Below are 27,366 nucleotides of genomic sequence, written 5' to 3' on the forward strand. Positions count from 1 at the left end.
TCTTCCATAAACAAAGTTACACAAGTTAAAACTGAACACTCATGAAGTTATGAAGTAATGAGGAAAGCTAGTGTGTCATGGCGGAAATATGGGTGTCCCGCCCAAGCACAGCACAAGGGCCTTTGCTTTCACAGTTATCATCAAAGTTATCATAAAGAAAACATCAGTAATTTCTCTAAGCTTCTATTTAAAATTTCATTGAACAGTATGTGTTGTGTGTGTGATAATAGGGGCTATGAAAACACACACACTTCATAGACCCTATTATTTACAGTCACAATTAATAGTAATTAATTAATCCTGAAACCAAATGGCAGAAATAAAACTCCAATAAGACAGAGCAAACACATATTTTTAAGTGATAACATGTTTTTATAAAAATAGTACACATTGTACAGCATGTAGTAATAATGTTGAGCTATGTCCTTAAGAAGAAAATGAGTTTCATTGTTCAACTTGGCAAGATTTATAGATTATATCATATTATAAATATACACAGACAAGATCCGAACACACACTGACAACCTCAACATGCAAATCTATTGAAACTGTGGCCGAGATTCAATACAAGTTACAGAGCTGCGCACTAGACAGCCGACAATGTGTCTTCTAAAGGCGTTTTCCCCGACCCTCGCGGAGATCGCATTCATGGTAAATGCTGCGCATGTCGGCCCAAGCGTAAATTACCTTTGAAAGTCAATTTTAGTGCGCTGCTCTAATGCGCCTGGCCTCAGTCATGAATAAGTTCCCAAACACACAGTCATGGACAGAGACTTGCATGAACCTTCCAAATTATATCTCCGCAAGATTAACAATATAGAAAACATTTATACTGATAGAGGAAACATGCTGACAATACGTTTGTTCTTGACTCCACACACACACACACACATACACGCACGCACACTAAGACTGATAGTGTCTGAGTGACTATAACTCTTCTTTGGTGCTCTTGTTTAGTCCGTGTGGGGTTGTTGACCTCGACTCGTCCTTTAGCCACCTGTTGAAGACGGCGACGGGGTCGATGTTCCAGTGTTTGTGGAAGGAGATGGGCACCTGGTGGGCTAGGAAGTCTCTGGAGTAGTCTTCAGGTCGAGCCTGGAGGGACAGAACAATTATTGAAATGCTAATATCGAGGATATTGACTTGCATTGGTTTTGTGTCACAAATGCTCAAAAGTTAGTAAATGCTCAAAAGTTAGCATTTGGAGACAGTGGCTAGAAAACAAAACCAAAGCATGGATTGCTCTCTTATTTAGATTTGAGTAATTTAGCAGCCGCTCTTATCCAGAGTGACTTACAGGCGCAATTAGGGTTAAGTGCCTAGTCGGCTCGGGGATTCGAACCAATGACCTTTCGATTACTAGCCCAACACTCTTAACCGCTAGGCTACCTGCCTCGCTTACCTTGTTAATAGACTACTTACAGGGCAAGGAAACCAATTTGCTATTTTGTAATTTGAGTGAACTATTCCTTTCAAAACCTTCCATTACCATCAGCCACAGGAGACTGCTGTAATTGCTACGATTAAACAGGGCTATTAAATACACTGGTACAATCAGAGAGAACCAGTCCCCCAGGAGATGAGGAGAAAGTAAGGAGTTAACTAAGGAGGGATATTGGCTATTGTCTAGTATCTTTGTTACCTGAGCCTTGCTACAACAACCATTGTTGAACTGTGAAATTGACGTACTGTGAAATGTTGTATTATCAGGTAAGAATAATGGGTAAAGAGTATTAGGTCTTAGGTAACTTATTAGATAACGGTAATGGGTTAGGGTAGTTGGTATTAGGTAAGGGTAATGGGTAATAATGTATAAGGTAATGGCTCTCTCCCACAGCGCGTTTTTGATCATCCAAACCTCTTTGCTATGTCGTGCAGTGGAAGTGCTCCACTTTACGACATAACAGCTGATACATCTTGAGGATCTGCTATCTGAAGGGTGTTCTCACTTTACCACTTGTATAAATTAAGTTACATTTGCTTTGATTAGAATTTGTCTTTTTAAAATAGCAGAAAGTGCTTATTTGTCAAATCTGCCATAATCTGTGTTCTAGTAGGCCTACAATGTGGTTAATAAAATCGGATACTTAGAAATGGTCATTTAGGGTGTAGAAAATGTTAGATAACATGCTGTGTAGAAAGATGGACCAATTGCTTCATCTTTTCTACAGTGCATGCCAGCTTACAGCGTTCCTATTGCCGTGGAATCTCCTTCGTAGCAGTGTTCACACAGCAGGAAAAATGCAGGGCAACGACAACGACAGAAAAGTCTGTGTTGTCGGGAAATCACAAGTGCAGTAAATCCGCTAATGTTGACCCTGCCAGATTGAGCGACTCTAGAGCTCCCATTTTTCGTGTACGATCATGAAATAACAATCATGAAAATAGTATGTGACACATGAATCGTGCCAATAAAATTCCAAACTGTGGGTTCCTGGCATAAGGGTAATGGGTAAGGCCAGTGTTTTACCTGGTGGAAGAGGGAGCTATGTGTGATAGAGAGCCCCAGAGCATTGAGACACATCCCCAGCACCATGTCATCAGGGGCGTCATTACTGTAACACTTGCAGTCACTGGCCAGGAGCCTCACCACCGCGGCCCTACTGAACACCATCCTGACAGGACACAACACACGCACACACGCCAACACACATTAGCTTATGTGTGGTGAGCGTTCTGGCACAGAAAATGATTGAGCACCTACGTGGAGAATCCAATCAACTATTATTATTATTATTATTATTATCACACACATTAACATCACTACTCTGACCAACACAGTTAAGGGAAAAAAAGGTGGATTGACAATTTAAAGACGCATTCCAGGTATTTTTGTACTTTTCCTGTTGAAAAACAAGATCCCACGTATAAATACAGTAATGTACACACAGTTAAGGGTAAACAAATATGTTTTGAGCAAAATTGTGGCATGGGAAATGGTCATTGTCTGCCTTCACTACTCCCGCCCCAATGAAAAAACATCCTATTAGGAACAATGAAATTGAAATATGAAAAAGTTAAAACGGAAGAATGTGACATATTACAACTGAAATAAAATGATTAAACTGGAAATGTAGCCCATGTCAATAACTCTGCGAAAAGAAAGTTATTGAAAACCAACTTTTAATTAATTAGCCTACCACATTGTAAATTAAAGTGATATCGATCACAGCAATGACTGTTATAAACAATTTAAATATAATTATAAAACGAAACACTTTGCATCTGTTTCTTTGGATAACGACTTCCAAATAATACGAAATGACTCTCCCTACCACATTTCTTTCCAATTCAGACATTGTTTCTTCAATAAGGTAGACTACTGGCCTAATTAGTAGCCCTGTGCTAAATTATAAAGGTTCACTACTGAGTCTTATCACGTTGTTCTACAAATAGCTTAAAGAAATGATCTCAACTATCCACACAATATTAGAATAGAATATTATTTGATTCAAAATACAACACAATCACGATTTTGATTCAAATATCAAATGTGTAGACTACAGTTCAGGAATATTTCCCTTTCCCCTCTTGATAAGAAATGGGCATATTTGATTCAGACAAGTAAAATCATTGTATTACAAAATCTTGAAAAAATATAAAAGCGACATCCGTCTTAAGGCGTCCGCATGCTTCCCATCTGAAAAAGTTCAAAACAGTTTGTGCATATACAATGACAACATTTTGTGAAGTTGTTGTTCGTTTTGGTGTTCGGCAAGGGTTTTATCAGCTGTTCGTGCACACAAACATTTTCTTGACGCAAGTCGAACTTCAGTTGCCGAAGTCTACGCCCCTTCGTCAGTGATTGGTCAACAGTAGGGATTCTTCAATGAACGGTTTGTTGTAATTCAAATTTCACTTGAGAAATATCGCACCAAAGATCTAGATAGAAAATTGTGCATCTACGACCTCCTCTGCAAAAATGACAAAATTATTTGCAGATTTCTTGAGGAAGTGTACTGGCTACAGAGTCTCGATGGACAAACAGCAAACCTAGTATAAGGACGCCTTTATGGAGCGGTAAATCGGTGGCAGATGATGGTTGCAATTGAGATCAGCTGTAGGGTGATTTTAGCGCATATTGATGGTTTAAACAGAGCTCAGCTGGCAATAATCTAGTGGCCAATCTTGGTTGCAATTGGTCCAACATGACCCACATTTACAGTGCATTCGGAAAGTATTCAGACCACTTTACTTTTTCCACATTTTGTTACATTACAGTCTTACTCTAAAATGGATTAAATCGTTGTTTTTCTTCATCAATCTATACACAATACCCCATAATGACAAAGCAAAAACAGGTTTTTAGAAATGTGTGCAAAAAAATAAAAAATATTAACTGAAATATTACATTTATATAAATATTCAGACCCTTTACTCAGTACTTTGTTGAAGCACCTTTGGCAGCGATTACATCCTCAAGTTGTCTTAGGTATGAAGCTACAAGCTTGTCACATCTGTATTTGGGGAGTTTCTCCCATTCTTCTCCGCAGATCCTCTCAAGCTCTTGTCAGGTTGGATGGGGAGTGTCGCTGAACAGCTATTTTCAGGTCTCACCAGAGATGTTCAAACGGGTTCAAGTCCGGCCTCTCGCTGGGCCACTCAGGGACATTCAAAGACTTGTCCTGAAGCCACTTCTGCGTTGTCTTGGCTGTGTGCTTAGGGTCGTTCTCCTGTTGGAAGGTGAACCTTCGCCTCAGTCTGAGGCTCTGGAGAAGGTTTTCATCAAGGATCTCTCTATACTTTGCTCCGTTCATCTTTCCCTCGATCCTGACTAGTCTCCCAGACCCTGCTGCTGAAAAACATCTCCACAGCATGATGCTTCCACCACCATGCTTCACCGTAGGGATGGTGCCAGGTTTCCTCCAGACGTGACGCTTGGCATTCAGGCCAAAGAGTCCAATCTTGCTTTCATTAGACCAGAGAATCTTGTTTCTCATGGTCTGAGAGTCCTTTAGGTGCGTTTTGGCAAACTCCAAGCAGGCTGTCATGTGCCTTTTACTGAAGAGTGGCTTCTGTCTTGCCACGCTACCACAAAGGCCTGATTGGTGGAGTGCTGCAGAGATGGTTGTCCTTCTGGAAGGTTCTCCCATCTCCACAGAGGAACTCTGGAGCTCTGTCAGAGTGACCATCGGGTTCCTGGTCACCTCCCTTACGAAGGCCCTTCTTCCCCGATTGCTCAGTTTGGCCAGGTGGCCAGCTCTAGGAAGAGTCTTGGCGGTTCCAAATTTCTTCCAATTAAGAATGATGGTGGCCACTGTGTTCTTTGGATCCTTCAATGCTGAAGAAATGTTTTGCCACCCTTCCCCAGATCTGTGCCTCGACACAACCTGTCTCTGAGCTCTATGGACAATTCCTTCGACCTCATAGCTTGGTTTTTGCTCTGAAATGCACTGTCAACTGTGGGACCTTATATAGACAGGTGTGTGCATTTACAAATCATGTCCAATCAATTGAATTTACCACAGGTGTACTCCAATCAAATTGTAGAAACATCTCAAGGATGATCAATGGGAACAGGATGTACCTGAGGTCAATTTCAAATATCATAGCAAAGGGTCTGAATACTTATGTAATAAGGTATTTCAGTTTTTTATTTTGAATACATTTGCAAAAATGTATAAAAATCTGTTTTAGTTTTGTCATTATGGGGTATTGTGTGTAGATTGATGAGGAAATTGTTTTATTTAATCAATTTTAGAATAAGGCTGTAACGTAGCAAAATGTGGAAAAAGGGACCTGGTCTGAATACTTTCCGAATGCACTGTATGTCTGTCTTATATTCTAATATTCTATTATATTCTTCTTATATTTTGATCTAACAATCCAGTCAAATCTATAGTAACACCACATATGATTTGAAGTGAGAATGGGAAATTACACCATAAAGGTCAAATCATTACAGAGAAACATACAGAGAAACGAGGCAGAAATACAATAACTGAAGATAAGCATCTGTAGAGAAAACTTCAAGTTCGGATGTTTGGGAGATTGCTAAATGGATTTGTTCTAAATATAGTTCCTCCTGCAGTTTATCCACAGTTCAACAGCAACCTGCTGCATCCCACCCATAGCTACCACACAACAACAACAACAACAACAATTCCTCTAAAACAGTGGTTCCCAACTCCGGTCCTCGAGTACCCTTCAACAGCCCCATACAAACATACCTGATTCAACTCATTGAGGGCCTGATGATTCATTGACAAGTTCAATCAGGTGTGCTTGTCCGGGGCTACAATAAAAAACGTGTACTGTTGAGGGTAGAGGTCTTCATGGGTCCAAAACGTTGGACCAGTTCCAAATTGGATCTGTGGCTTTCCCACCCGACCCGATTTGCATAAATTCATTTTATTTTAACGGAGACCCGTTCCGAATGGACCCGAGGACAGTCAGACCCATTCTGAAAAGGCCAGTGGAAAAACAGAGAGACCCGTTCAGATCCGAGAGTAGAAATCGAAGAAACCTCAGAATGCCAGCGCCATCAATAAACGAGCGATAGAGGCCAAATGATCGACAGTGTCCTTAAAAACTGCCTATAACTAATTAAAAAAACTAATATTCATTGTGTTTCGATGTGTAGCATATTCATAACTTTATACTTTGTTGATTGAGTTGGAGGCGTGCTTGGCCACGCAGTCATGGGTGAACAGGGAGTACAGGAGGGGGCTGAGCACGCATCCTTGTGGGGCCGCAGTGTTGAGGATCAGCGAAGTGGAGATGTTGTTTCCTACCTTCACCACCTGGGGGCGGCCCGTAAGGAAGTCCAGGACCCAGTTGCACAGGGCGGGGTTCAGACCCAGGGCCTCGAGCTTGATGATGAGCTTGGAGGGTACTATGGTGTTTAATGCTGAGCTATAGTCAATGAACAGCATTCTTACATAGTTATTCCTCTTGTCCAGATGGGATAGGGCAGTGTGCAAGATGTGTAAACATTATTAAAGTGACTAGTTTTCCATTTCTTAAAGTGGCCAGTGATTTCAATAGGCAGCAGCAGCCTCTAATGTGCTAGTGATGGCTATTTAACAGTCTGATGGCCTTGAGATAGAAGCTGTTTTTCATTCTCTCGGTCCCAGCTTTGATGCACCTGTACTGACCTCGCCTTCTGGATGATAGCGGGGTGAACAGGCAGTGGCTCGGGTGGTTGATGTCCTTGATGATCTTTTTGGCCTTCCTGTGACATTGGGTGCTGTATGTGTCTTGGAGGGCGGTTGCTGTATGTGTCGCCTGCGGTTGCGGGCGGTGCAGTTGCCATACCAGGTGGTGATACAGCAAGACAGGATGCTCTCAATTGTGCATCTGTAAAAGTTTGAGTGTTTTAGGTGCCAAGACAAATTTCTTCAGCCTCCTGAGGTTGAAGAGGCTCTGTTGCACCCTCTTCACCACACTGCGTGGGTGGACCATTTCAGTTTGTCGGTGATGTGTACGCCAAGGAACTTGAAGCTTTCCACCTTCTCCACTGCGGTCCCGTCGATGTGGATAGGGGGGTGCACCCTCTGCTGTTTCCTGAAGTCCACAATCATCTCCTTTGTTTTGTTGACGCAGAGTGAGAGGTTCTTTTCCTGGCACCACACTCCCAGAGCCCTCACCTCCTCACTGTAGGCGGTCTCATTTGTTGGTAATCAAACCTACTACTGTTGTGTCGTCTGAAAACTTGATGATTGAGTTGGAGGCGTGCTTGGCCACGCAGTCATGGGTGAACAGGGAGTACAGGAGGGGGCTGAGCACGCATCCTTGTGGGGCCGCAGTGTTGAGGATCAGCGAAGTGGAGATGTTGTTTCCTACCTTCACCACCTGGGGGCGGCCCGTCAGGAAGTCCAGGACCCAGTTGCACAGGGCGGGGTTCAGACCCAGGGCCTCGAGCTTGATGATGAGCTTGGAGGGTACTATGGTGTTGAATGCTGAGCTATAGTCAATGAACAGCATTCTTACATAGGTATTCCTCTTGTCCAGATGGGATAGGGCAGTGTGCAGTGTGATGGCGATTGCATCGTCTGTGGATCTATTGGGGCGGTAAGAAAATTGAAGTGGGTCTAGGTGACAGGTAAGGTAGAGGTGATATGATCCTTGAGTAGTCTGTCAAAGCACTTCATGATGACAGAGGTGAGTGCTACAGGGCGATAGTCATTTAGTTCAGTTACCTTTGCTTTCTTGGGTACAGGAACAATGGTGGCCATCTTGAAGCATGTGGGAACAGCAGACTGGGAAAGGGAGAGATTGAATATGTCCATAAACACACCAGCCACCTGCTCTGAGGACGCGGCTAGGGATGCCGTCTGGGCCGGAAGCCTTGCGGGGGTTAACATGCTTAATCACGTCGGCCACGGAGAAGGAGAGGCCACAGTCCTTGGTAGTGGGCCTCGTCAGTGGCGCTGTGTTATCCTCAAAGCGGGCGAAGAAGGTGTTTAGCTTGTCTGGAAGCGAGACGTCAGTGTCGGCGATGTGGCTGGTTTTCCTTTTGTAGTCTTTAGACCCTGCCACATACGTCTCGTGTCTGAGCCGCTGAATTGCGACTCCACTTTGTCTCTATACTGATGTTTTGCCAGTTTAATTGCCTTGCGGAGTGAGTAGCTACACTGTTTGTATTCTACACTGTTTGTATTCTATTGCTGCCATTTGTCGGGTAGGACTGCATGTGTTTATATAGTAGGCCTACCGGTAATTCTATTATATTGCGGCAAACACAACATTACAGTTGGAACTTAACTTGGCCTGTCACGATCGTTGCACGATGAAGCGGACCAAGGCGCAGCGTGATTTGCGTACATCTTTTATTTCGTACACAACACTAACAAAACAACAAACCAAACGATAAGTAAAGTCCTAGGTTAACACACCAAAACAAACCTTACGGAACAAGATCCCACAATACTAAAGTGCCAAAAGGCTGCCTAAGTATTTTCCCCAATCAGAGACAACGAGCTACAGCTGTCTCTGATTGGGAACCACCCTGGCCAACATAGAAAACACGAACTAGAACAAAACATAGAAAATCACACATAGAAAATCCACACCCTGGCTCAACATATAAGAGTCCCCAGAGCCAGGGCGTGACAGTACCCCCCCCCCCCCCTCCCCCAAAGGTGCGGACTGCGACAGCGCCAACCAAACACAAGAGGGTAGGGGCCGGGTGGGCATTCTGCCTCGGAGGCGGATCCGGCTCCGGGCGTGACCACCACTCTCTCGCTACCCCCCCGTAGCGCCCCTGGTCTGGTCTGGCCCCGCTGGCCGGAGCTGGACTGCACACCGGTGGAGCGGATTGCTCTGGCTCCGGCGTGGAGCAGCTGACCGGTGCCGGACCAGGCACATGTGGAACAGGCACGGACCGTGCGGGACTGACGACGCGCACCACTGGCTTGGTGCGGGGAGCGGGAACGGGCCGGACCGGGCTGACGACGCGCACCACTGGCTTGGTGCGGGGAGCAGGAACGGGCCGGACCGAGCTGACGACGCACACCACTGGCTTGGTGCGGGAAGCAGGAACGGGCCGGACCGGGCTGGCGACGCGCACCACAGGCTTGGTGCGGGGAGCAGGAACGGGCCGGACCGGGCTGGCGACGCGCACCACAGGCTTGGTGCGGGGAGCAGGAACAGGCCGGACCGGGCTGGCGACGCACACCACTGGCTTGGTGCGGGGAGCAGGAACGGGCCGGGTCGGGCTGGCGACGCGCACCACAGGCTTGGTGCGGGGAGCAGACACAGGCCGGACCGGGATTGCTCTGGCTCCGGCGTGGAGCAGCTGACCGGTGCCGGACCAGGCACAGGTGGAACAGGCACGGACCGTGCGGGACTGACGACGCGCACCACTGGCTTGGTGCGGGGAGCGGGAACGGGCCGGACCGGGCTGACGACGCGCACCACTCGCTTGGTGCGGGGAGCAGGAACGGGCCGGACCGAGCTGACGACGCGCACCACTGGCTTGGTGCAGGGAGCAGGAACAGGCCGGACCGGGCTGGCGACGCGCACCACAGGCTTGGTGCGGGGAGCAGGAACGGGCCGGACCGGGCTGACGACGCACACCACTGGCTTGGTGCGGGGAGCAGGAACGGGCCGGGCTGACGACGCGCACCACTGGCTTGGTGCGGGGAGCAGGAACAGGCCGGACCGGGCTGGCGACGCGCACCACAGGCTTGGTGCGGGGAGCAGGAACGGGCCGGACCGGGCTGACGACGCACAACACTGGCTTGGTGCGGGGAGCAGGAACGGGCCGGGCCGGGCTGGCGACGTGCACCACAGGCTTGGTGCGGGGAACAGGAACGGGCCGGACCGGGCTGGCGACGCACACCACAGGCTTGGTGCGGGAAGCAGGAACGGGCCGGACCGGGCTGGCGACACGCACCACAGGCTTGGTGCGGGGAGCAGGAACGGGCCGGACCGGGCTGGCGACGCGCACCACAGGCTTGGTGCGGGGAGCAGGAACAGGCCGGACCGGGCTGGCGACGCACACCACTGGCTTGGTGCGGGGAGCAGGAACGGGCCGGGTCGGGCTGGCGACGCGCACCACAGGCTTGGTGCGGGGAGCAGACACAGGCTGGACCGGGCTGGCGACGCGCACCACTGGCTTGGTGCGGGGAGCAAGAACGGGCCGGACCGGGCTGGCGACGCGCACCACAGGCTTGGTGCGGGGAGCAGGAACAGGCCGGACCGGGCTGGCGACGCGCACCACAGGCTTGGTGCGATGGACAGGAACAGGCCGGACCGTACTGGGAACACACACCACTGGCCTTGTGCGGGGATCAGGAACGGGCCGGACCGGACTGGTAACACACCCCAGTACCTCTCGCCGTGCCTCTACACTCTCCTTCCCCCTCATGACCAATGGCCCCCGTAACCTGGTGGCCTCCTCTCCTAGTCCGCAAACTCGCCCTGTAGCTGCCTCCAGCAGCCCCGTAGTCCATGCCGTGTGCCCCCCCCCAAAAAATTACTTGGGGTTGCCTCTCGCCTGTCCGACGACGGCCCAGTTGGCGCCGCTTCTCCTCTCCTGCCTGGGCATCCTCCCTCATCGCCCTCCGGTAGCGGACGGCCTCCTCCTCCGTGATTCTCCCCCAACCGAAGAGGACATCTACCAGAGTAACCTCTTGTTCCATACCCGGCGTTTGCTCCTGCACACGCTGCTTGGTCCTATTTTGGTGGGATCTTCTGTCACGATGGTTATTAGAGGCAGACCAAGGCGCAGCGTGATAGGCGTACATCTTTTAATGAGTACTTTACACCAACAACAAAACGATACGTGAAGTCTAAAGGTTCACCAACACAAACCTATACAGAACAAGATCCCACAATACTAAAGTGCCAAAAGGCTGCCTAAGTATGGTCCCCAATCAGAGACAACGAGCTACAGCTGTCTCTGATTGGGAACCACCCTGGCCAACATAGATATGAACGATCTAGAACAGACCCAATGAAAACTAAACATAACAAGTCCACACCCTGGCTCAACATTTAAGAGTCCCCAGAGCCAGGGCGTGACATGGCCAAAGAAAACGGCTCAATAGAATGAAACAAGGTTTGAAGGTTTAAACTTTCACAAAAGTTTTAACAGGCTAGGCCTATTTTGCAGCAATTACCAACAAAGGCAGGTGCCTACTGTAGTCCTATCCGACAAATGGCAGCAATAGAGAGCATTAGTAATGGCGTCTTTTTGTAGGCACTAACTCCGCCATGGTTCGTTGGACTCAGCCTATGGGAAAATGAACAGAGGTTTTGTCGGGTTTTTGGAAATGCAGAAAATAAGGTCTGTGGAAAACACAGGCTTAGGAGATCTTATACGTTGTAATTTTTCCTATTATTTTCCCATTCATTTTCCCCATAGGAATGGCTGAACGAACCAGAGGTAACTCATTTCCGGTTTTTAGGACTACAAGCTGGCGAGCTCTATAGGGTAATGATATTTATTTTACAACAGGACCACTTGTAACCTATCTTAAACTAAATATGGAGCACAAAATCAAAGACAGTTCGAACTTAACTTATCCAATGAAAATGCCTGAACAAAAGGAATCAAAACACTGCATATTTAAAGAACTGGTTCTTAAATAGGCCTACAATAATAAAAATGATAATAAACCTAAATTGCATCAAACCTGAATAGCGAGTTGCACACAGTCCATTTGACCGCGCCAATGTTCTTCTCACCCTTGTCCACTACAATATTACAACTTGTCCCCACGGAGGACATTCCCCTTATCTGCTTCTTTTCACTACACTCTTTCTCCTCTAACTTTCGTTTTACTTCAATGAAAAAGGCCTCCATCTGCGCAATCAAGAGTAGCCTATAGGCCAAGGCTCCTCTCACTCGATCCGAGACAAAAGTGAGAATTTAGGACCCGGATCCGCTCCGGTCCCTGGTCGGGTCTCGGAATTTCGGGTCTGTTGGGGGTACTCGAGGACCGTAGTTGGGAACCACTGCTCTAAAAGTATGGCCTCTGTCTCAATTAACATCAATTGCTGCATCCAAAATGTCTGTGTCAGAGATGTTAGCTGAGTGCCAAAAAGCACCCTATTCCCTACACAGTACAGTACTTTTGATCAAAAGTAGTGTACTGTGCAGGGAATAGGGTTCCATTTGGGATGCAGATGTAAGTCACTTACCCCCCTCCTCCGGTGATGTAGCTGTAGCCTCCCTGGCCCAGCCCGTAGCCGTACCTCTCCCCTAGACACACCGGTTCAGAGGGGTCGTAACAGCTCAGCAGCATCTGCAGTCTGGGCAGGCTGGGGAAGGCACACACTCACACTCAGGTACACATGCATGTACAAACAAACACACGTGTGCACACATGCACACACACACACACATATTCTCTCTCTCATCACACAGGTGTGCACACACAAACAATGCACACACACTTGTACACTGGTAGGATATTCCTCATCAAAATCCCCCAATTAAATTCTGACACCACTGCGCTCTACATCCAATATCCTCCGTACTAAATAAAAAATAATTAGTTTGCTGACTTTGCCCTCAGGAGGCAGCCTTGAAGAGTTCTTTCAACTTTTCAACTTTTTTATTTGACAGCTTTTTCACTGCACCAGGGGTTTTGGCATAAGTGTATACACACATTTTGACTGAGGAGGAACTATCACTCAGACACACCATCAGCCTTAGTGTCTGTCTGTGTGTGTGGCTGCGTGTATGTGTGTGTGTGTGTGTGTGTGTGTGTGTGTGTGTGTACTGAGAGCTTTACCTGATGAGAGTGTCATCATCCACCACCAGAAGCCAGCTCGTCTTTGGCACCGCGTCGGTGACATACCTCTTCAAGATGGCAAACGTCTTCCCACAATGGCCTGCAGAACAAAACACACAGAGTACCGTTTCTGTAACTGTAGGACGCAAGGTTGCCCATCAGTTGACAGGACATTAAAGGGCCAAATCTTAATTTCAGATCTAGAATCCTCATTCGAGAACTATAACTAAAAATAATTGTGCACATGGATCCCGAGTTAGGATTAGGATTGACTGTGGGATATAGCTAGGTTGTTGTCTGTAACCATTTACTGACTTTGTTGACAGACTTATTGCGATGTCTGTTAACTTGTTGGAGACAGGTTGACTTTACAAACCAGATGTATTTCAATTCAGCGACACGGTCCAGAGAATCAAAGCTCTCATTCCCGTCACAGTAGGGGAATGCTTAAGGAGACAGGAAATCAATGAGGCTATTATGCCCTTTCTGACTAGAATTCAATCTTTATCCAACCTGGCCAATAAAAGTCAGAGAGATACTGTACAACAACAGGGGAGATGAATGTAGGCCTTTGCCTTCATTAATCTCCCCTGTTGTTGTACAGTATCTCTCTTTAGAGAAAGCATGAAAGAGGAGCATGGGATTTGAGTGAAGAGTGAGGTAGAAACAATGGTGGAGGGGGGGGGGGGGGGGGGGCTAGAAAATGACTCATCAGGAGACGGAAAAGAGAAAGTGACACAGTGACACTAGCTGGGGTCTGACTTATTGCTCGAATAATACCTACCGGCTCAGACTTCATCCTAAATGGCAACCTATTTCCTTTATAGTGCACTACTTTTGACAAGGGCCCGTAGCCTGTTACAGGAGGACCACTCCACAACAAATAGCAAGAACCCAGTGAAATAATGTCGCCCATCGCCATCGGAATCCCCCGTCTGTCCCTCTCTCCCAACCATCGGGACTGAGAGACATGATGGAATTCCCCAGTCAAGCACCACCATCACAGAGAATACACAGACCCTTATGCTTAATTTCTCTCCTCGTCTCTCCCTGTAGCACCCTTGTCTCGTTACCTCTCTCTCCCTTTCTTTGCCACCTCCTCTCCTCCTCTCTCTTTTCCCCCTCCTCCCTCGCTCTCTGTGTCTGAATGTGGAATAACAAGACAACACCATGAAATGCAAACAGGAAAGAAAGCCAATGGTACTATTACAGCCTACTATTAGAGCCAGTTCTGTGCACTAGTCTAGTTGCTCTAATTTCCTCACTCCTACAGTGTCTACTGCTCCCATATTAGTGATGTTACAATACCAGAATTGTGGACTTTGATGCCGACAAGGCCCTAGCCTTTTGGGGGCCCACCCACCTCTCGGGCAAAACATTTTAGTGGCCCTCCTCTTGACGGCGGAGAGAAACGTTTAAGTTTTAAAGTCAATTTCCTACAATTCTACACATTTTGCCATGGGGAGTAGAGAAAATGTTGCAGTTTTAAAGGAGCTAAATGTAATATTTGTGTGGCCAGCATGTCTCTTGTTGTCAAATTGACTGGGGCTGAGCAATTTGTACAAATCAAATCAATTGTTATTGGTCGCATATACATATTTAGCAGATGTTATTGCGATGTGCAGCGAACTGCTTGTGTTCCTAACTCAAACAGTGCAGTAATATCTCCAAAATCCCACCTCCATATTTCCATCAAAAAGGCACAATTGATCTATTTATATGTGGTCCTCTGTAGCTCAATTGGTAGAGCATGGCGCTTGTAACGCCAGGGTAGTGGGTTCGATCCCCGGGACCACCCATACGTAAACATGTATGCGCACATGACTGTAAGTCGCTTTGGATAAAAGCGTCTGCTAAATGGCATATTATTATATTATTATTCTGCCCATGGCAAGAACACCGGCCGGTCCTGGCAGTAGGACCGCAGGAACCTACCCACATCCTGATTTACCCGTTCCACCTGCCCATTACTCTCGGGGTGAAACCCAGAGGTCAGGCTGACCGAGACCCCCAGACGTTCCATGAACGCCTTCCAGACCGTGGATGTAAACTTGGGACCCCGGTCAGACACTATGTCCTTTGGCACCCCGTAGTGCTGGAAGACTTGAGTAAACAGGGCCTCCGCAGTCTGCAGGGCTGCGGGGAGACCGGGCAGAGGAAGGAGGCGGCAGGCTTTGGAAAAGCGGTCCACAGCGACCAGGATGGTGGTGTTACCCTGAGAGAGGGGAAGATCAGTGAGAAAATCAATACACAGGTGGGACCAAGGCCGTTGTGGAACTGGTAAGGGCTGTAATTTACCCGCTGGGTGGTGCCTAGGTGCCTTAATCTGGGCGCACACCGAGCAGGAGGAGACATATACCCTCACGTCCTTAGCCAAGGTAGGCCACCAGTACTTTTCGGTCAGGCAGCGCACTGTACCGCCGATACCTGGATGACCAGAGGAGGGGGACGTGTGTGCCCAATAGATCAGACGGTCACGGACAAGAGACGGCACGTACTGCAGCCCAGCTGGGCACTGAAGTGGAGATGGCTCTGTGCGTAATGCCCGCTCTATGTCCGTGTCCATCGCCCACACTACCGCCGCCACAATGCAGGAGGCCCGGGAGTATGGGGGTGTTGTCTATGGGCATCTCCTCTGTGTCGTACAGCCGTGACAGTGTGTCTGCCTTCACGTTCTTCGTACCCGGGATGTAAGATAGTGTAAAATCAAACCGTATGAAGAATAGAGCCCACCTGGCCTGGCGAGGATTCAGCCTCCTCGCTGCCCGGATGTACTCCAGGTTACAGTGGTCCATCCAGACGAGGAAAGGGTGTTTCGCCCCCTCAAGCCAGTGCCTCCACACGGTCAGGGATCGTACAACAGCCAACAGCTCCCGATCACCAACGTCGTAGTTATGCTCCGCCGGGCTGAGCTTCTTGGAGAAGAAGGCACAGGGGCGGAGCTAGGGTGGCGTGCCCGAGCGTTGAGATAGGTCAGCGCCTATCCCTACCTCGGACACATCCACCTCCACTACGAATGGTAGTGATGGATCGGGATGGGCCAGTACCGGGGCTGAGGTGAACAGAACCCTCAGGTTACTGAAGGCCCTGTCAGCCTCAGCAGACCAGCGGAGCCGGGACGGCTCACCCGTCAACAGAGATGTGATGGGAGCTGCGACCTTGCCAAAGCCCCGAATAAACATCCGATAGTAGTTGGCAAAGCCAATAAAGCGCTGCATATCCTTTACCTTGGTTGGAGTCGGCCAATTACGCACGGCTGAAATGCAATCTCCCTCCATCTCCACACCTAAGGTGGTAAAGCGGTATCCGAGGAAGGAGACGGACTGTTGGAAAAAACAAACACTTTTCTGCCTTGTCAAAAAGGTCATGTTCCAAAAGTCGGCCTAGCACTTTGCGAACCAGGGACACATTCTCGGCGCGCGTAGCGGAATACACCAGAATGTCATCGATGTAGACCACTATACCGAGACCAAGCATGTCCCGAAACACCTCGTTCACAAAGGACTGGAAGAAGGATGGAGCATTCATCAAACTGTACGGCATCATCAGGTATTCGTAATGCCCCGTGGTTGTGCTGAATGCTGTCTTCCACTCGTCACCCTCTCGGACACGCACCACGTTGTACGCACTCTGGAGATCTGATTTTGTGAAGAAGCGCGCCCCATGCATTGACCATAGTGACTGGTGCTGTAACTTCCCTAACGAACCTGAACCCTAATGGTCGACTGTCAAGTGCTCTGATCGGGAGTGGAATGGATAGGGGAACCAATGTAATAACTAGACTATGTGCTAATGACCTGTCCATTAAGTTCCCAGCTGCGCCTGAATCGACCAGCGCCTTACACTGGGGAACTACCGTGTAATCAGGGAAGTGGATGTGTAGGGTACAGTGCGCAGCAGAGGGCTCTGAACGAGTGTGGGTGTTTGATACCTGGGGTGACGCGAGAGTGCCCTGCCTGCCGCCTCCAGACCCAAAAGAACGCTGACGACATCATGCAGTAGAATGTCCTCTCGTGCCTCTAGAAGCTAGCAGGTTGTCCAACCGGTTGGCCATGTCCAACAGTTGATTGAAAGACAACGTGTTGTCCCGGCAGGCTAGCTCCCTTCGGATGTCCTCTCACAGGTGGCAGCGGAAATGGTCGATGACGGCCCACTCGTTCCACCCGGACCCAGCCGCTAGAGTACGAAACTCCAGGGCAAATTACTGCGCGGTCTCGTCCCCTGCCTCAGGTGGACCAACCACTCGCCTGCCTCTCTACCTTCGGGCGGGTGATCGAAGACGGCCCGGAAGAGGCGAGCGAACTCCCTGTAGTTGTCCAACGCGGCTCCTCCTTCACTCCAGACCGCGTTGGCCCACTCCATGGCTTTCCTCGATAGGCAGGAGACAAGTGCGGACACCTTCTCCCTCTCCAATGGAGCCGGTCTGATGGTCGAGAAGTATAGATCCAGTTGCAGGAGGAATACCTGGCAGCGGGCAGCTGTCCCGTCAAACTCCTTTGGTCGGAATATATGAAACCCTCTAGGTGCTGGGGTGTGGGTGGCTCGATCTGGTCACTCAGCTAGTCCTGAAAGATCATGTCTTCTCCTCTCCAGGCATTGGACGACCTGGAGAACCCGATCCATCGCTTCTCCCAAGCTGGCTAGCATCGTCGAATGCTCCCGGACCCGCGCCACGTCTCCAGGCATGTGCTCCTCTCCTGCTGACTCCATGTCTTGGTGTGTGATTCTGTGATGAGGTGATTTCAAAGGAGTCAGGCGCAGGAGGGTAATTCACAGAATAACAGGATTTATTCCGAAACACAGAGTTACGCAGTAATGGGTCAAAACCCTCCAGTGCGCAAAACAGGAAAATACAAGGCACACAAGGAAATATTCCGGCGATACAAAATACACGGAACACCACCGAGCTTCACTATCCTCCACAATAAACAATTACACACAAAGACAAGGGGGCAGAGGGAACACTTATACAGGTACTGATGAGGGAATATGAACAAGGTGTGTGTATTAAACAAGGCAAAAAAAATGGAATGATGAGATGAGGAGAGGCAGTGGCTAGAAGGCGGGTGACGACGAACGCCGAAGCCTGCCCGAACAAGGAGAGGAGGCAGCTTCGGAGGAAGTCGTGACAAAGGGACAGATTTCCACCGGTCTAATGTCCATTGCTAATGTTTCTTGGCCCAAGCAAGTCTCTTCTTCTTATTGGTGTCCTTTAGCAGTGGTTTCTTTGCAGCAATTCAACCATGAAGGCCTGATTCACGCAGTCTCCTCTGAATAGTTGTGTAGAGATGTGTCTGTTACTTGAACTCCGTGAAGCATTTATTTGGGCTGCAATCTGAGGTGCAGTTAACTCTAATGAACTTATCCTCTGCAGCAGAGGTAACTCTGGGTCTTCCTTTCCTGTGGCGGTCCTCATGAGAGCCAGTTTCATCCTAGTGCTTGATGATTTTTCCAACTGCACTTGAAGAAACGTTAAAAGTTCTTGACATTTTCCGGATTGACTGACCTTCATGTTTTAAAGTAATGATGGACTGTCATTTCTCTTTGCTTATTTGAGCTGTTCTTGCCATTACATTTATATTTACATTTCAGTCATTTAGCAGACGCTCTTATCCAGAGCGACTTACGGGAGCAATTAGGGTTAAGTGCCTTGCTCAAGGGCACATCGGCAGATTTTCACCTAGTCGGCTCGGGGATTAGAACCAGTGACCTTTTGGTTACTGGCACAACGCTCTTAACCACTAAGCTACCTGCCGCCCCATCATTTGGACTTGGTCTTTTACCAAATAGGACTATTTTTTGTATACCACCCCTAACTTGTCACAACACAACTGATTGGTTCAAACGCATTAAGAAGGAAATAAATTCCACAAATTCACTTTTAAGAAGGCACACCTGTTAATTGAAATGCATTCCAGGTGACTACCTCATGAAGCTGGTTGAGAGAATGCCAAGAGTGTGCAAAGCTGTCATCAAGGCAAAGGGTGGCCACTCTACCATAAAGGCCTGATTGGTGGAGTGCTGCAGAGATGGTTGTCCTTCTGGAAGGTTCTCCCATCTCCACAGAGAAACTCTAGAGCGCTGTCAGAGTGACCATCGGGTTCTTGGTCACCTCCCTGACCAAGGCCCTTCTCCCCCGATTGCTCAGTTTAGCCGGGCAGACAGCTCAAGGAAGAGTCTTGGTGGTTCCAAACTTCTTCCCCATTTAAGAATGATGTAGGCCACTGTTTTCTTGGGGACCTTCAATGCTGCAGAAATGTTTTGGTACCCTTCCCCAGATCTGTGCCTCGACACAATCTTGTCTCGGAGCTCTACGGACAATATTTCGACCTCATGGCTTGGTTTCTGCTCTGACATGCACTGTCAGCTCTTGTATCTTATATAGACAGGTGTGTGTCTTACCAAATCATGTCACATCAATTTAATTTACCAAAGGTGGACTCCAATCAAGTTGTAGAAACATCTCAAGGATGATCAATGGAAACAGGATGCACCTGAGGTCAATTTCATAGCAAAGGGTGTCTAAAAACCAGTTTTCGCTTTGTCATTAGGGGGTATTGTGTGTAGATTGCTGAGGATAAAACAAATATATATATATTTAGAATAAGGCTGTAATGTAACAAAATGTGGAAAAAGTGAAGGCGTCTGACTACTTTCCAAATGCACTGTATATATGTGATGGGATCTATAGACATTATGGACAGTATGTTGATAGAATATGTAGTACATCTGTAGAATACATAGGATAGAATAGTGTACGCAGAGCAATAGTTGAATAGGATGGCCTTGACTAGAATACAATATATACTGTACATATGAAATGCGTAAAACAGTATGTAAACATGATTAAAGTGACCAGTGTTCCATGTCTATGTACTGTACATAGGGCAGCAGCCTCTAAGGTGCGGGGTTGAGTAACCAGGTGGTAGCCGGCTAGTGACAGTGACTAAATTCAGGGCAGGGTATTGGGTGGAGGCCCGCTAGTGATGGCTATTTGACCTCGCCTTCTGGATGATAGCGGGGTGAACAGGCCATGGCTCGGGTGGCTGAAGTCCTTGATTATCCTTTTGGCCATCCTGTGACATCAGGTGCTGTAGATGTCTTGGAGGGCAGGCAGTGTGCCCCCAGTGATGCGTTGGGCAGACTGTACCACCCTCTGGAGAGCCCTGCGGTTGTGGACGGTGCAGTTGCCGTACCCGATAGGATGCTCTCAATGGTGCATCTGTAAAAGTTTGAGGGTCTTAGGGGCCAAGCCAAATTTATTCAGCCTCCTGAGGTTGAAGAGGCGCTGTTGCGCCTTCTTCACCACACTGTCTGTGTGGGTGGACCATTTCAGATTGTCAGTGATGTGTACGCCGAGGAACTTGAAGCTTTTCACCTTCTCCACTCCCTGTCGATGTGGATGGGGGCGTGCTCCCTCTGCTGTCTCCTGAAGTCCACGATCAGCTGCTTCGTTTTGTTGACGTCATGGGAGAGGTTATTTTCCTGGAACCACTCCGCCAGGGACCTCACCTCCTCCTTGTAGGGTGTCTCGTCGTTGTTGGCAATCAGGCCTACCACGGTTGTGTCGTCTGCAAACTTGATGATTGAGTTGGAGGCGTGCGTGGCCACACAGTCATGGGAGAACAGGGAATATAGGAGGGGGCTGAGCACGCACCCTTGTGGGGCCTCTGTGTTGAGGATCAGCATAGTGGTGGTGTTGTTTCCTATATTCACCAGCTGGGGGTGACCGTTCAGGAAGTCCAGGACCCAGTTGCACAGGGCGGTGTTCAGACCCAGGGCCCCAAGCTTAATGATGAGCTTGGAGGGTACTATGGTGTTGAAGGCTGAGCTGTAGTCAATTAACAACATTCTTACATAGGTATTCCTCTTGTCCAGATGGGATAGGGCAGTGTGCAGTGCGATGGCGATTGCATCATCCGTGGATGTATTGGGGCAGTATGCAAATTACAGTGGGTCTAGTGTGTCGGGTAAGGTGGAGGTGATTTGATCTTAAAGCACTTCATGATGACAGACAGTCATTTAGTTCAGTTACAGTACCTTTCCTTTCTTAGGTACAGGAACAATGGTGGACATCTTGAAGCAAGTGGGGACAGCAGACTAGGATAGGGAGAGATTGAATATGTCCGTAAACACTCCTGCCAGCTGGTCTGCGCATGCTCAAAGGAAGAAGCTAGGGATGCCGTCTGGGCCGACAGCCTTACGAGGGTTAACACACTTAAACGTCTTACTCACGTCGACCACAGAGAACGAGAGCCCACAGTCCTTGGAAGCGGCCTGCATCGGTGGCACTGTGTTATCCTCAAAGCGGGCAAAGAAGGTGTTTAGCTTGTCCGGGAGCAAGATGTCGGTGGCTGGTTTTCTCTTTGTAGTCCGTGATTGTCTGGAGTCCCTGCCACATACGTCTCGTGTCTGAGCTATTGAATTGCGACTCCACTTTGTCTCTGTACTGACGTTTTGCCTGTTTGATTGCCTTACGGAGGGCATAACTGGACTGTTTGTAATTGACCATATTCCCATTCACCTTGCCGTTGTTAAATGTGGTGGTTTGCGCTTTGAGTTTTGCGCGAATGCTGCCATCTATCCACGGTTTTTGGTTTGGATAGGTTTTAATCGTCACAGTGGGAACAACATCCACTATACACTTCCTGAGTACCGCACGCTAACGGATTGTGCCACATTCGGTTAGCGTTCGTCTTAGGCCCAGTCAATATGAGTGGCTCCAGTCAATTTGAGCTCCTCCGTGCGCTAACTGATTCGGTTAGCGTGCGGCTCAGGCCCAGTCAATTTGACAACAAGAGCCGGTCTGTCTTTTGTTGACTAATAAGTAGGATGCACCATTAGAGTGCAATTTTATTACTTTAGATATATTAAAGACATTTTCTGAAATTACATTGCAAAATTATGACATGTAGCTCCTTTAAAGCAAGCTTTCTGCAATTCTACACATCTTGCCATGGGGCGGAGAGAACATTTTACTATTTTATTACACATTTCATGCAACTCTACTCATTTTGCAGAGATATTTTTTTGTGTGCAGTTTTACAGCACATTTCCTGCAATTCTATGCACTCACTAACTGTAAGTTGCTCTGGATAAGAGTGTCTGCTAAATGACTAAAATGTAAAATGTTATTGGAGACTTTTGGAGACTCTGATGTGAAAGCACGTATCGTTCTTACTCTTCTCAACGAGCAGCGGGTGCTGCCGTGGGCCCCACCCCCATCCCAAAGCACTCACAGGCAGCCCAGTCCTCGCGCAGCAGTCCCTCCGAGCTGCAGTCAGAGCAGATGTTCACGCCTCCGCGTCCAGACTGCAAATGAATCGCGCATGCGAGAAGCCACCGCTGGCTGATCCCGCCCTGGCGATTCAGGGCGGGATGTAAATGTAAAATGTTCTTTGTCTAAAATAAATCACTGCACAAAAATAAATAAATGCATTTGACTCATACAGCCTCAGTCACTTACTCACCTCGTCCACTGTGTGTGTGCCTCTCTGTGACATAAGCTAAACATCTAGCTGGCTAGCTCATCATGTCTCAGTCTAAACTGTACACTCAAAAATACAGAAAGGAGTGGGAATCAAACCCTGAATTTAAAGGCTGGTTGAAGCCGTTTATTGGAGATGATACACGGGCATACTGCCTGTATTGTAAGGCTGATTTCTACGCCAAACTTAGTGATGTTAAAAAACACATGACAACTCAAAAACATACTCAAAAGGGAAAGCCTTATAACAGTTCCACCCAAAACAAGCTGCCATTTATGGTTAAAAAAATTGACTCTGCAAAAAAGGCTGAGGCCACCATGGCATTAGCTATCGCTGAACACTTCCATGCTGGCATGTGATCACATTGGAGAAGCATGTAGAGCTGCTTTCTCAGACTCCACTGCTGCTACCCACTTCAAAATGCACAGGACAAAGTGCACAGAAATGATTAATGGTGTTCTAGCACCATACTTTCTGAATAAGTTGGTCGCAGATGTGGGTGACCAGCGTTTCAGCCTCCTCCTCGATGAGTCCACGGATGTAAGTGTTTCTAAGTACCTGGAGGTTGTGATAAGGTACTTAAGTGACACCAAGCAGACAATTGTATCAACATTTCTGGGGCTTGTTGAGTTGGAGGGAGGAGATGCCAAATCTATAGCCCGTGCTGTTGTGGCTTTCCTCAAGAAATGTTGTCTTAAAAAATTGTAACTCCTGGGGATAGGGACTCTGTTATGACGGGGATTAACAATGGGGTCGATAAACTGCTGAAGGAGGAATATGGCCTCAAAGATCAGGTTCTTATTCGCTGTGTGTGCCACTCTCTGCAGCTTGCTGTAAGTCTTGCTTCCAATGACACCATCCCCCGTAGTGTGGAGTACTTGGTACGAGAGACTTATAACTGGTTTTCAGTGTCTCCAAAGCGCAGGGAGGCCTACAAGGCCATATATGAGACCATCAACTGTGGGGAGAAACCTTTACAGATAACCAAGGTGTGTGCCACACGTTGGCTCTCCATTGAACTTGCGGTTTCACGCATTTTGGAGCAGTGGGAGGAGCTTAGGCTGCATTTCGCAGTCACCAAGTCCAGTGAACACTGCTACATGGCTGAGGTTTTATACTCCATGTACAGTGATCCTCAAAACATATTGTATCTGACTTTTTTGAAGTCAGTGCTGGGTGAGGTACAGTTGGCCATCAAGGCTTTTGAGGGAGAGCAAGTAGATCCTCTTAAGCTACTTGACAGCTTGGTAAGCCTGATCAAGTCTGTGAGCAGCAGGGTGCTGAATCCACACGCAAATGTTGATGTACTCAAAGGGCCAATAGATGGATACATCAGTCCCAAACCGTACCTTGGTTATCTTTTTGAGTCAAAGGCAGCTGAGCTCCACCTTGCGCCTGAGGATGAAAACAATGTCCAAAAGCGGTGTGTAGCCTTCACCATCTCCCTCACTAATGAGTTGAGGGTGAGACTGCCGGACAACATCGAAGCATTGCAGTACATGTCAGTTTTCAATGTGGAGGAAACTCTAAAGCACAATAAGAGCTCTGGAGAAATATATAAAATAGCCAAGCTCCTTGGCTACTCCCCTGCAGAGATAGACAAGATTGTCCAGCAATGGCGTGCCATCCATCTTAGTAAATGGAATGAGACAAAAAACACACTGGGCTTCTGGAGTGAGATTTGGAAGTTCAGGGATGCAGCTGATATCAACCCGTTTCAAGAACTTACCATGGCTGCTGTGTCTGTGTTGTCCTTGGCACACTCGAATGCTGAAGTCGAGAGTATTCAGCCAGATGAGTGTGGTAAAAAGCAAACTTAGAAATCGGATGTCCTTGCAGACCCTTAACTCCATCCTGTACATTTGATATGGACTGAAGCTGTCTGGTGAGGCTTGCTATGAGCACCAGCTGCCTGATAATGTTTTGCAGCTTTTTGGCACATCAGCTGCTTACTCATTTAAGTCACCTCCCTTGCTGAACCTGCCATATAGAGCCTTGACCAAAATGACGATGACCCACTCTTTCTGTGAGCCAGCACAGCCTGTGTGTGTGTGGAAGGGAGGTGACAACAACAATTAACCTGAATTAGGGCCAGACTAGTTACCATCATTTTCTCACATTGCCATTGACAGTTTTTTCTATTGTCTCTTTTTGGTCAATATTAATTGTATACAAAAAAAATGTAAAAAATGTAATGGTTAAAAATGTTCATGTTTTACTGTGACTTGTGGACCATAAGGTTAAAAACCAAACCAAACTTAAGAAAACTAAACAAAAAAAACGTGTAAAAAAACATAACAAAAATACATTTTACATTTACATTTTAGTCATTTAGCAGACGCTCTTATCCAGAGCGACTTACAGTTAGTGAGTGCATACATTATTTTAATTTTTTTCATACTGGAATCGAACCCACAACCCTGGCGTTGCAAATGCCATGCTCTACCAACTGAGCTACATCCCTGCCGGCCATTCCCTCCCCTACCCTGGACGCCAGAGTGTCTTTTTTGGGTCACTCTTGCCAGTCCCAAGCCCGGATAAAGGAGGAGGGTTGGAATTGTCACATAAAAAATAAAATAAAAAAAAGAATCGACAGAAGAAAGTTCATTTGAAGTTCTAAACATATTTAGGGTGTTTTTTACTCACTTTTTGTCTCTCCCACAACGTTATTTCTCTCTCCTACAGCGTCCATCACAATTACATGCACATGGCCAATTATGCAAATTAGTTGATGATGTTATTTAGCGACTGTATTTGTTAAAAACTGTTCAACTATTGTCTTTCTCTCTCTTTGAGTCAACTACTCACCACATTTTATGCACTACAGTGCTAGCTAGCTGTAGCTTATGCTTTCAGTACTATATTCATTCTCTGATCCATTGATTTGGTGGACAACATGTCAGTTCATGCTGCAAGAGCTCTGATAGGGTGGAGGACATCCTCCGGAAGTTGTAATAATAATAAATAATAATAATATGCCATTTAGCAGACGCTTTTATCCAAAGCGACTTACAGTCGTGCGTGCATACATTTTTTTTTGTGTATGGGTGGTCCCGGGGATCGAACCCACTACCTTGGCGTTACAAGCGCCGTGCTCTACCAGCTGAGCTACAGAGGACCACGTATAAATAGATCAATTGTGCCTTTCATAATTATTGTGTAAGTCTATAGAAGGGGGTGAGAACCATGAGCCTCCTAGGTTTTGTATTGAAGTCAATGTACCCAGAGGAGGACGGAAGCTAGCTGTCCTCCGGCTACACCATGGCGCTACCCTACAGAGTGCTGTTGAGGCTACTGTAGACCTTCTTTGCAAAATAGTGTGTTTTCATCAGTTACTTGGTGACGTGATTATATTTAGTATAGTTTTATTTTTAAAAAGATACATTTTTAAATGTTTTACCATTTTAATTTTTATGTACTTCGAAGGGGAGGATGGTCCTCCCCTTCCTCCTCTGAGGAGCCTCCACTGGTGCCCACAGCCCTTTGTTTCATCCCAAATGTTATGAGAGCAGGATCAGACAGGAAGCCAAATTATGCTTGATTAAATAATAACACAATATAACGTGCAGTGCTATTGGTAGACTGGTATAACATGCCTTGCTTCACCTGTAGTATCAGACTCGCCATCTGACAGAGTTTATCAGACTGAATCAAATCAGGAAATAATTCAGTCCTTATCTATTCCATTCACTTGGGATTGCTAGCATGGGACATAATGTCATCTGACTTTTGAGGTCTAAAAACATCTGACAAACTTTGATTTTTATGAAGTTAATTATCTTAGATCTTAGCTTTATACACATTATTTAGTGATCTTTATCTTTGAACAAAATCAACTCTGAACTTATCAACTGTGCTTTTGAAATTGCATCAAATTGTATCCATTGCAACAGGTCCTGACTAGAGTGGAGATGTGGATGGGAGCAGGGCCTGTATTCACTCAGATTAAGTGTGCTGATCTTAGATTACATGATGTCCATGTAATCTTAATAATTATTAATATCTAAAAGGCAAAACTGATCCAAGATTAGCACTCCTACTCTGAGACATTTTATGGATACAGGCCCTCGATTAACTCACCTCTCTCTGTGTTGGGGACTCCTAGGTCGATGGTAGGTATGGACGGGTCAGTGTGGTCACTGTAATACTCCAACAGAGATGCCTCTCTCTCCCACGTCTTCTTCACCACTGGGACTGGGGCAGGACAACAGGACGACAGGTCAAACAATACAGCTCAACACTTCCACACTACCATAATAAGTAGAATCAGGTTTCTGTACACAGAAAACTTGCAGCATTATTAATTATGAATGTTAAAAACATATAACATTTTGTCTTTTACATAACTGAAATGTTTATTTCAAAAGGTTAACGTTTTTGTCGTTTTTTCTTTTTCAATGCAAAATAATTGGACCTGGAAAAATAAAGAAAACACACAGAAAGAGTAAAGTGTCAAAAGCAGTAAAGGACTGGAGTCAATTGAGGGAAAAATAATAAATTACAAAATAAGCTTTTTTTCAGGTCCAACCCTTGTGCCATAAATAAATCTAATGTCCCTTTTAATTATGTCCGTGTGTTAGTCGATTATGACTTGGCAGAGTATACTGTAATTAGTATAATAGGAACAATTGTCTGTGACCGACATGTCAGCTGGAGCTGATGTAGAATTTTCCAGATGCTTCCGAAAT

At 47.0% G+C, this 27,366-nt stretch overlaps 1 protein-coding gene across 1 annotated transcript in view; it reads right to left on the reverse strand.

The window, feature by feature from the left end:
• Positions 1-356: 356 nt before the first annotated feature.
• The window catches only part of LOC311102266 (beta-1,3-glucosyltransferase-like), a 182,525-nt gene continuing 155,515 nt past the window's right edge, over positions 357-27,366 (reverse strand). Inside the window, exons 11-15 of the mRNA XM_084143546.1 lie at positions 26,759-26,872; positions 13,191-13,290; positions 12,595-12,714; positions 2,474-2,618; positions 357-1,098 (exon numbers count right to left, since the gene is read on the reverse strand). Of these exons, the coding sequence (XP_083999672.1) occupies positions 931-1,098; positions 2,474-2,618; positions 12,595-12,714; positions 13,191-13,290; positions 26,759-26,872 (647 nt within the window). The 3' untranslated portion in view covers positions 357-930. The remainder of the gene's footprint in view (positions 1,099-2,473; positions 2,619-12,594; positions 12,715-13,190; positions 13,291-26,758; positions 26,873-27,366) is intronic.

This window comes from Coregonus lavaretus (genome assembly GCF_964263955.1).
Source record: "Coregonus lavaretus genome assembly, chromosome: 26".
Taxonomy (NCBI): Eukaryota; Metazoa; Chordata; class Actinopteri; order Salmoniformes; family Salmonidae; genus Coregonus; species Coregonus lavaretus.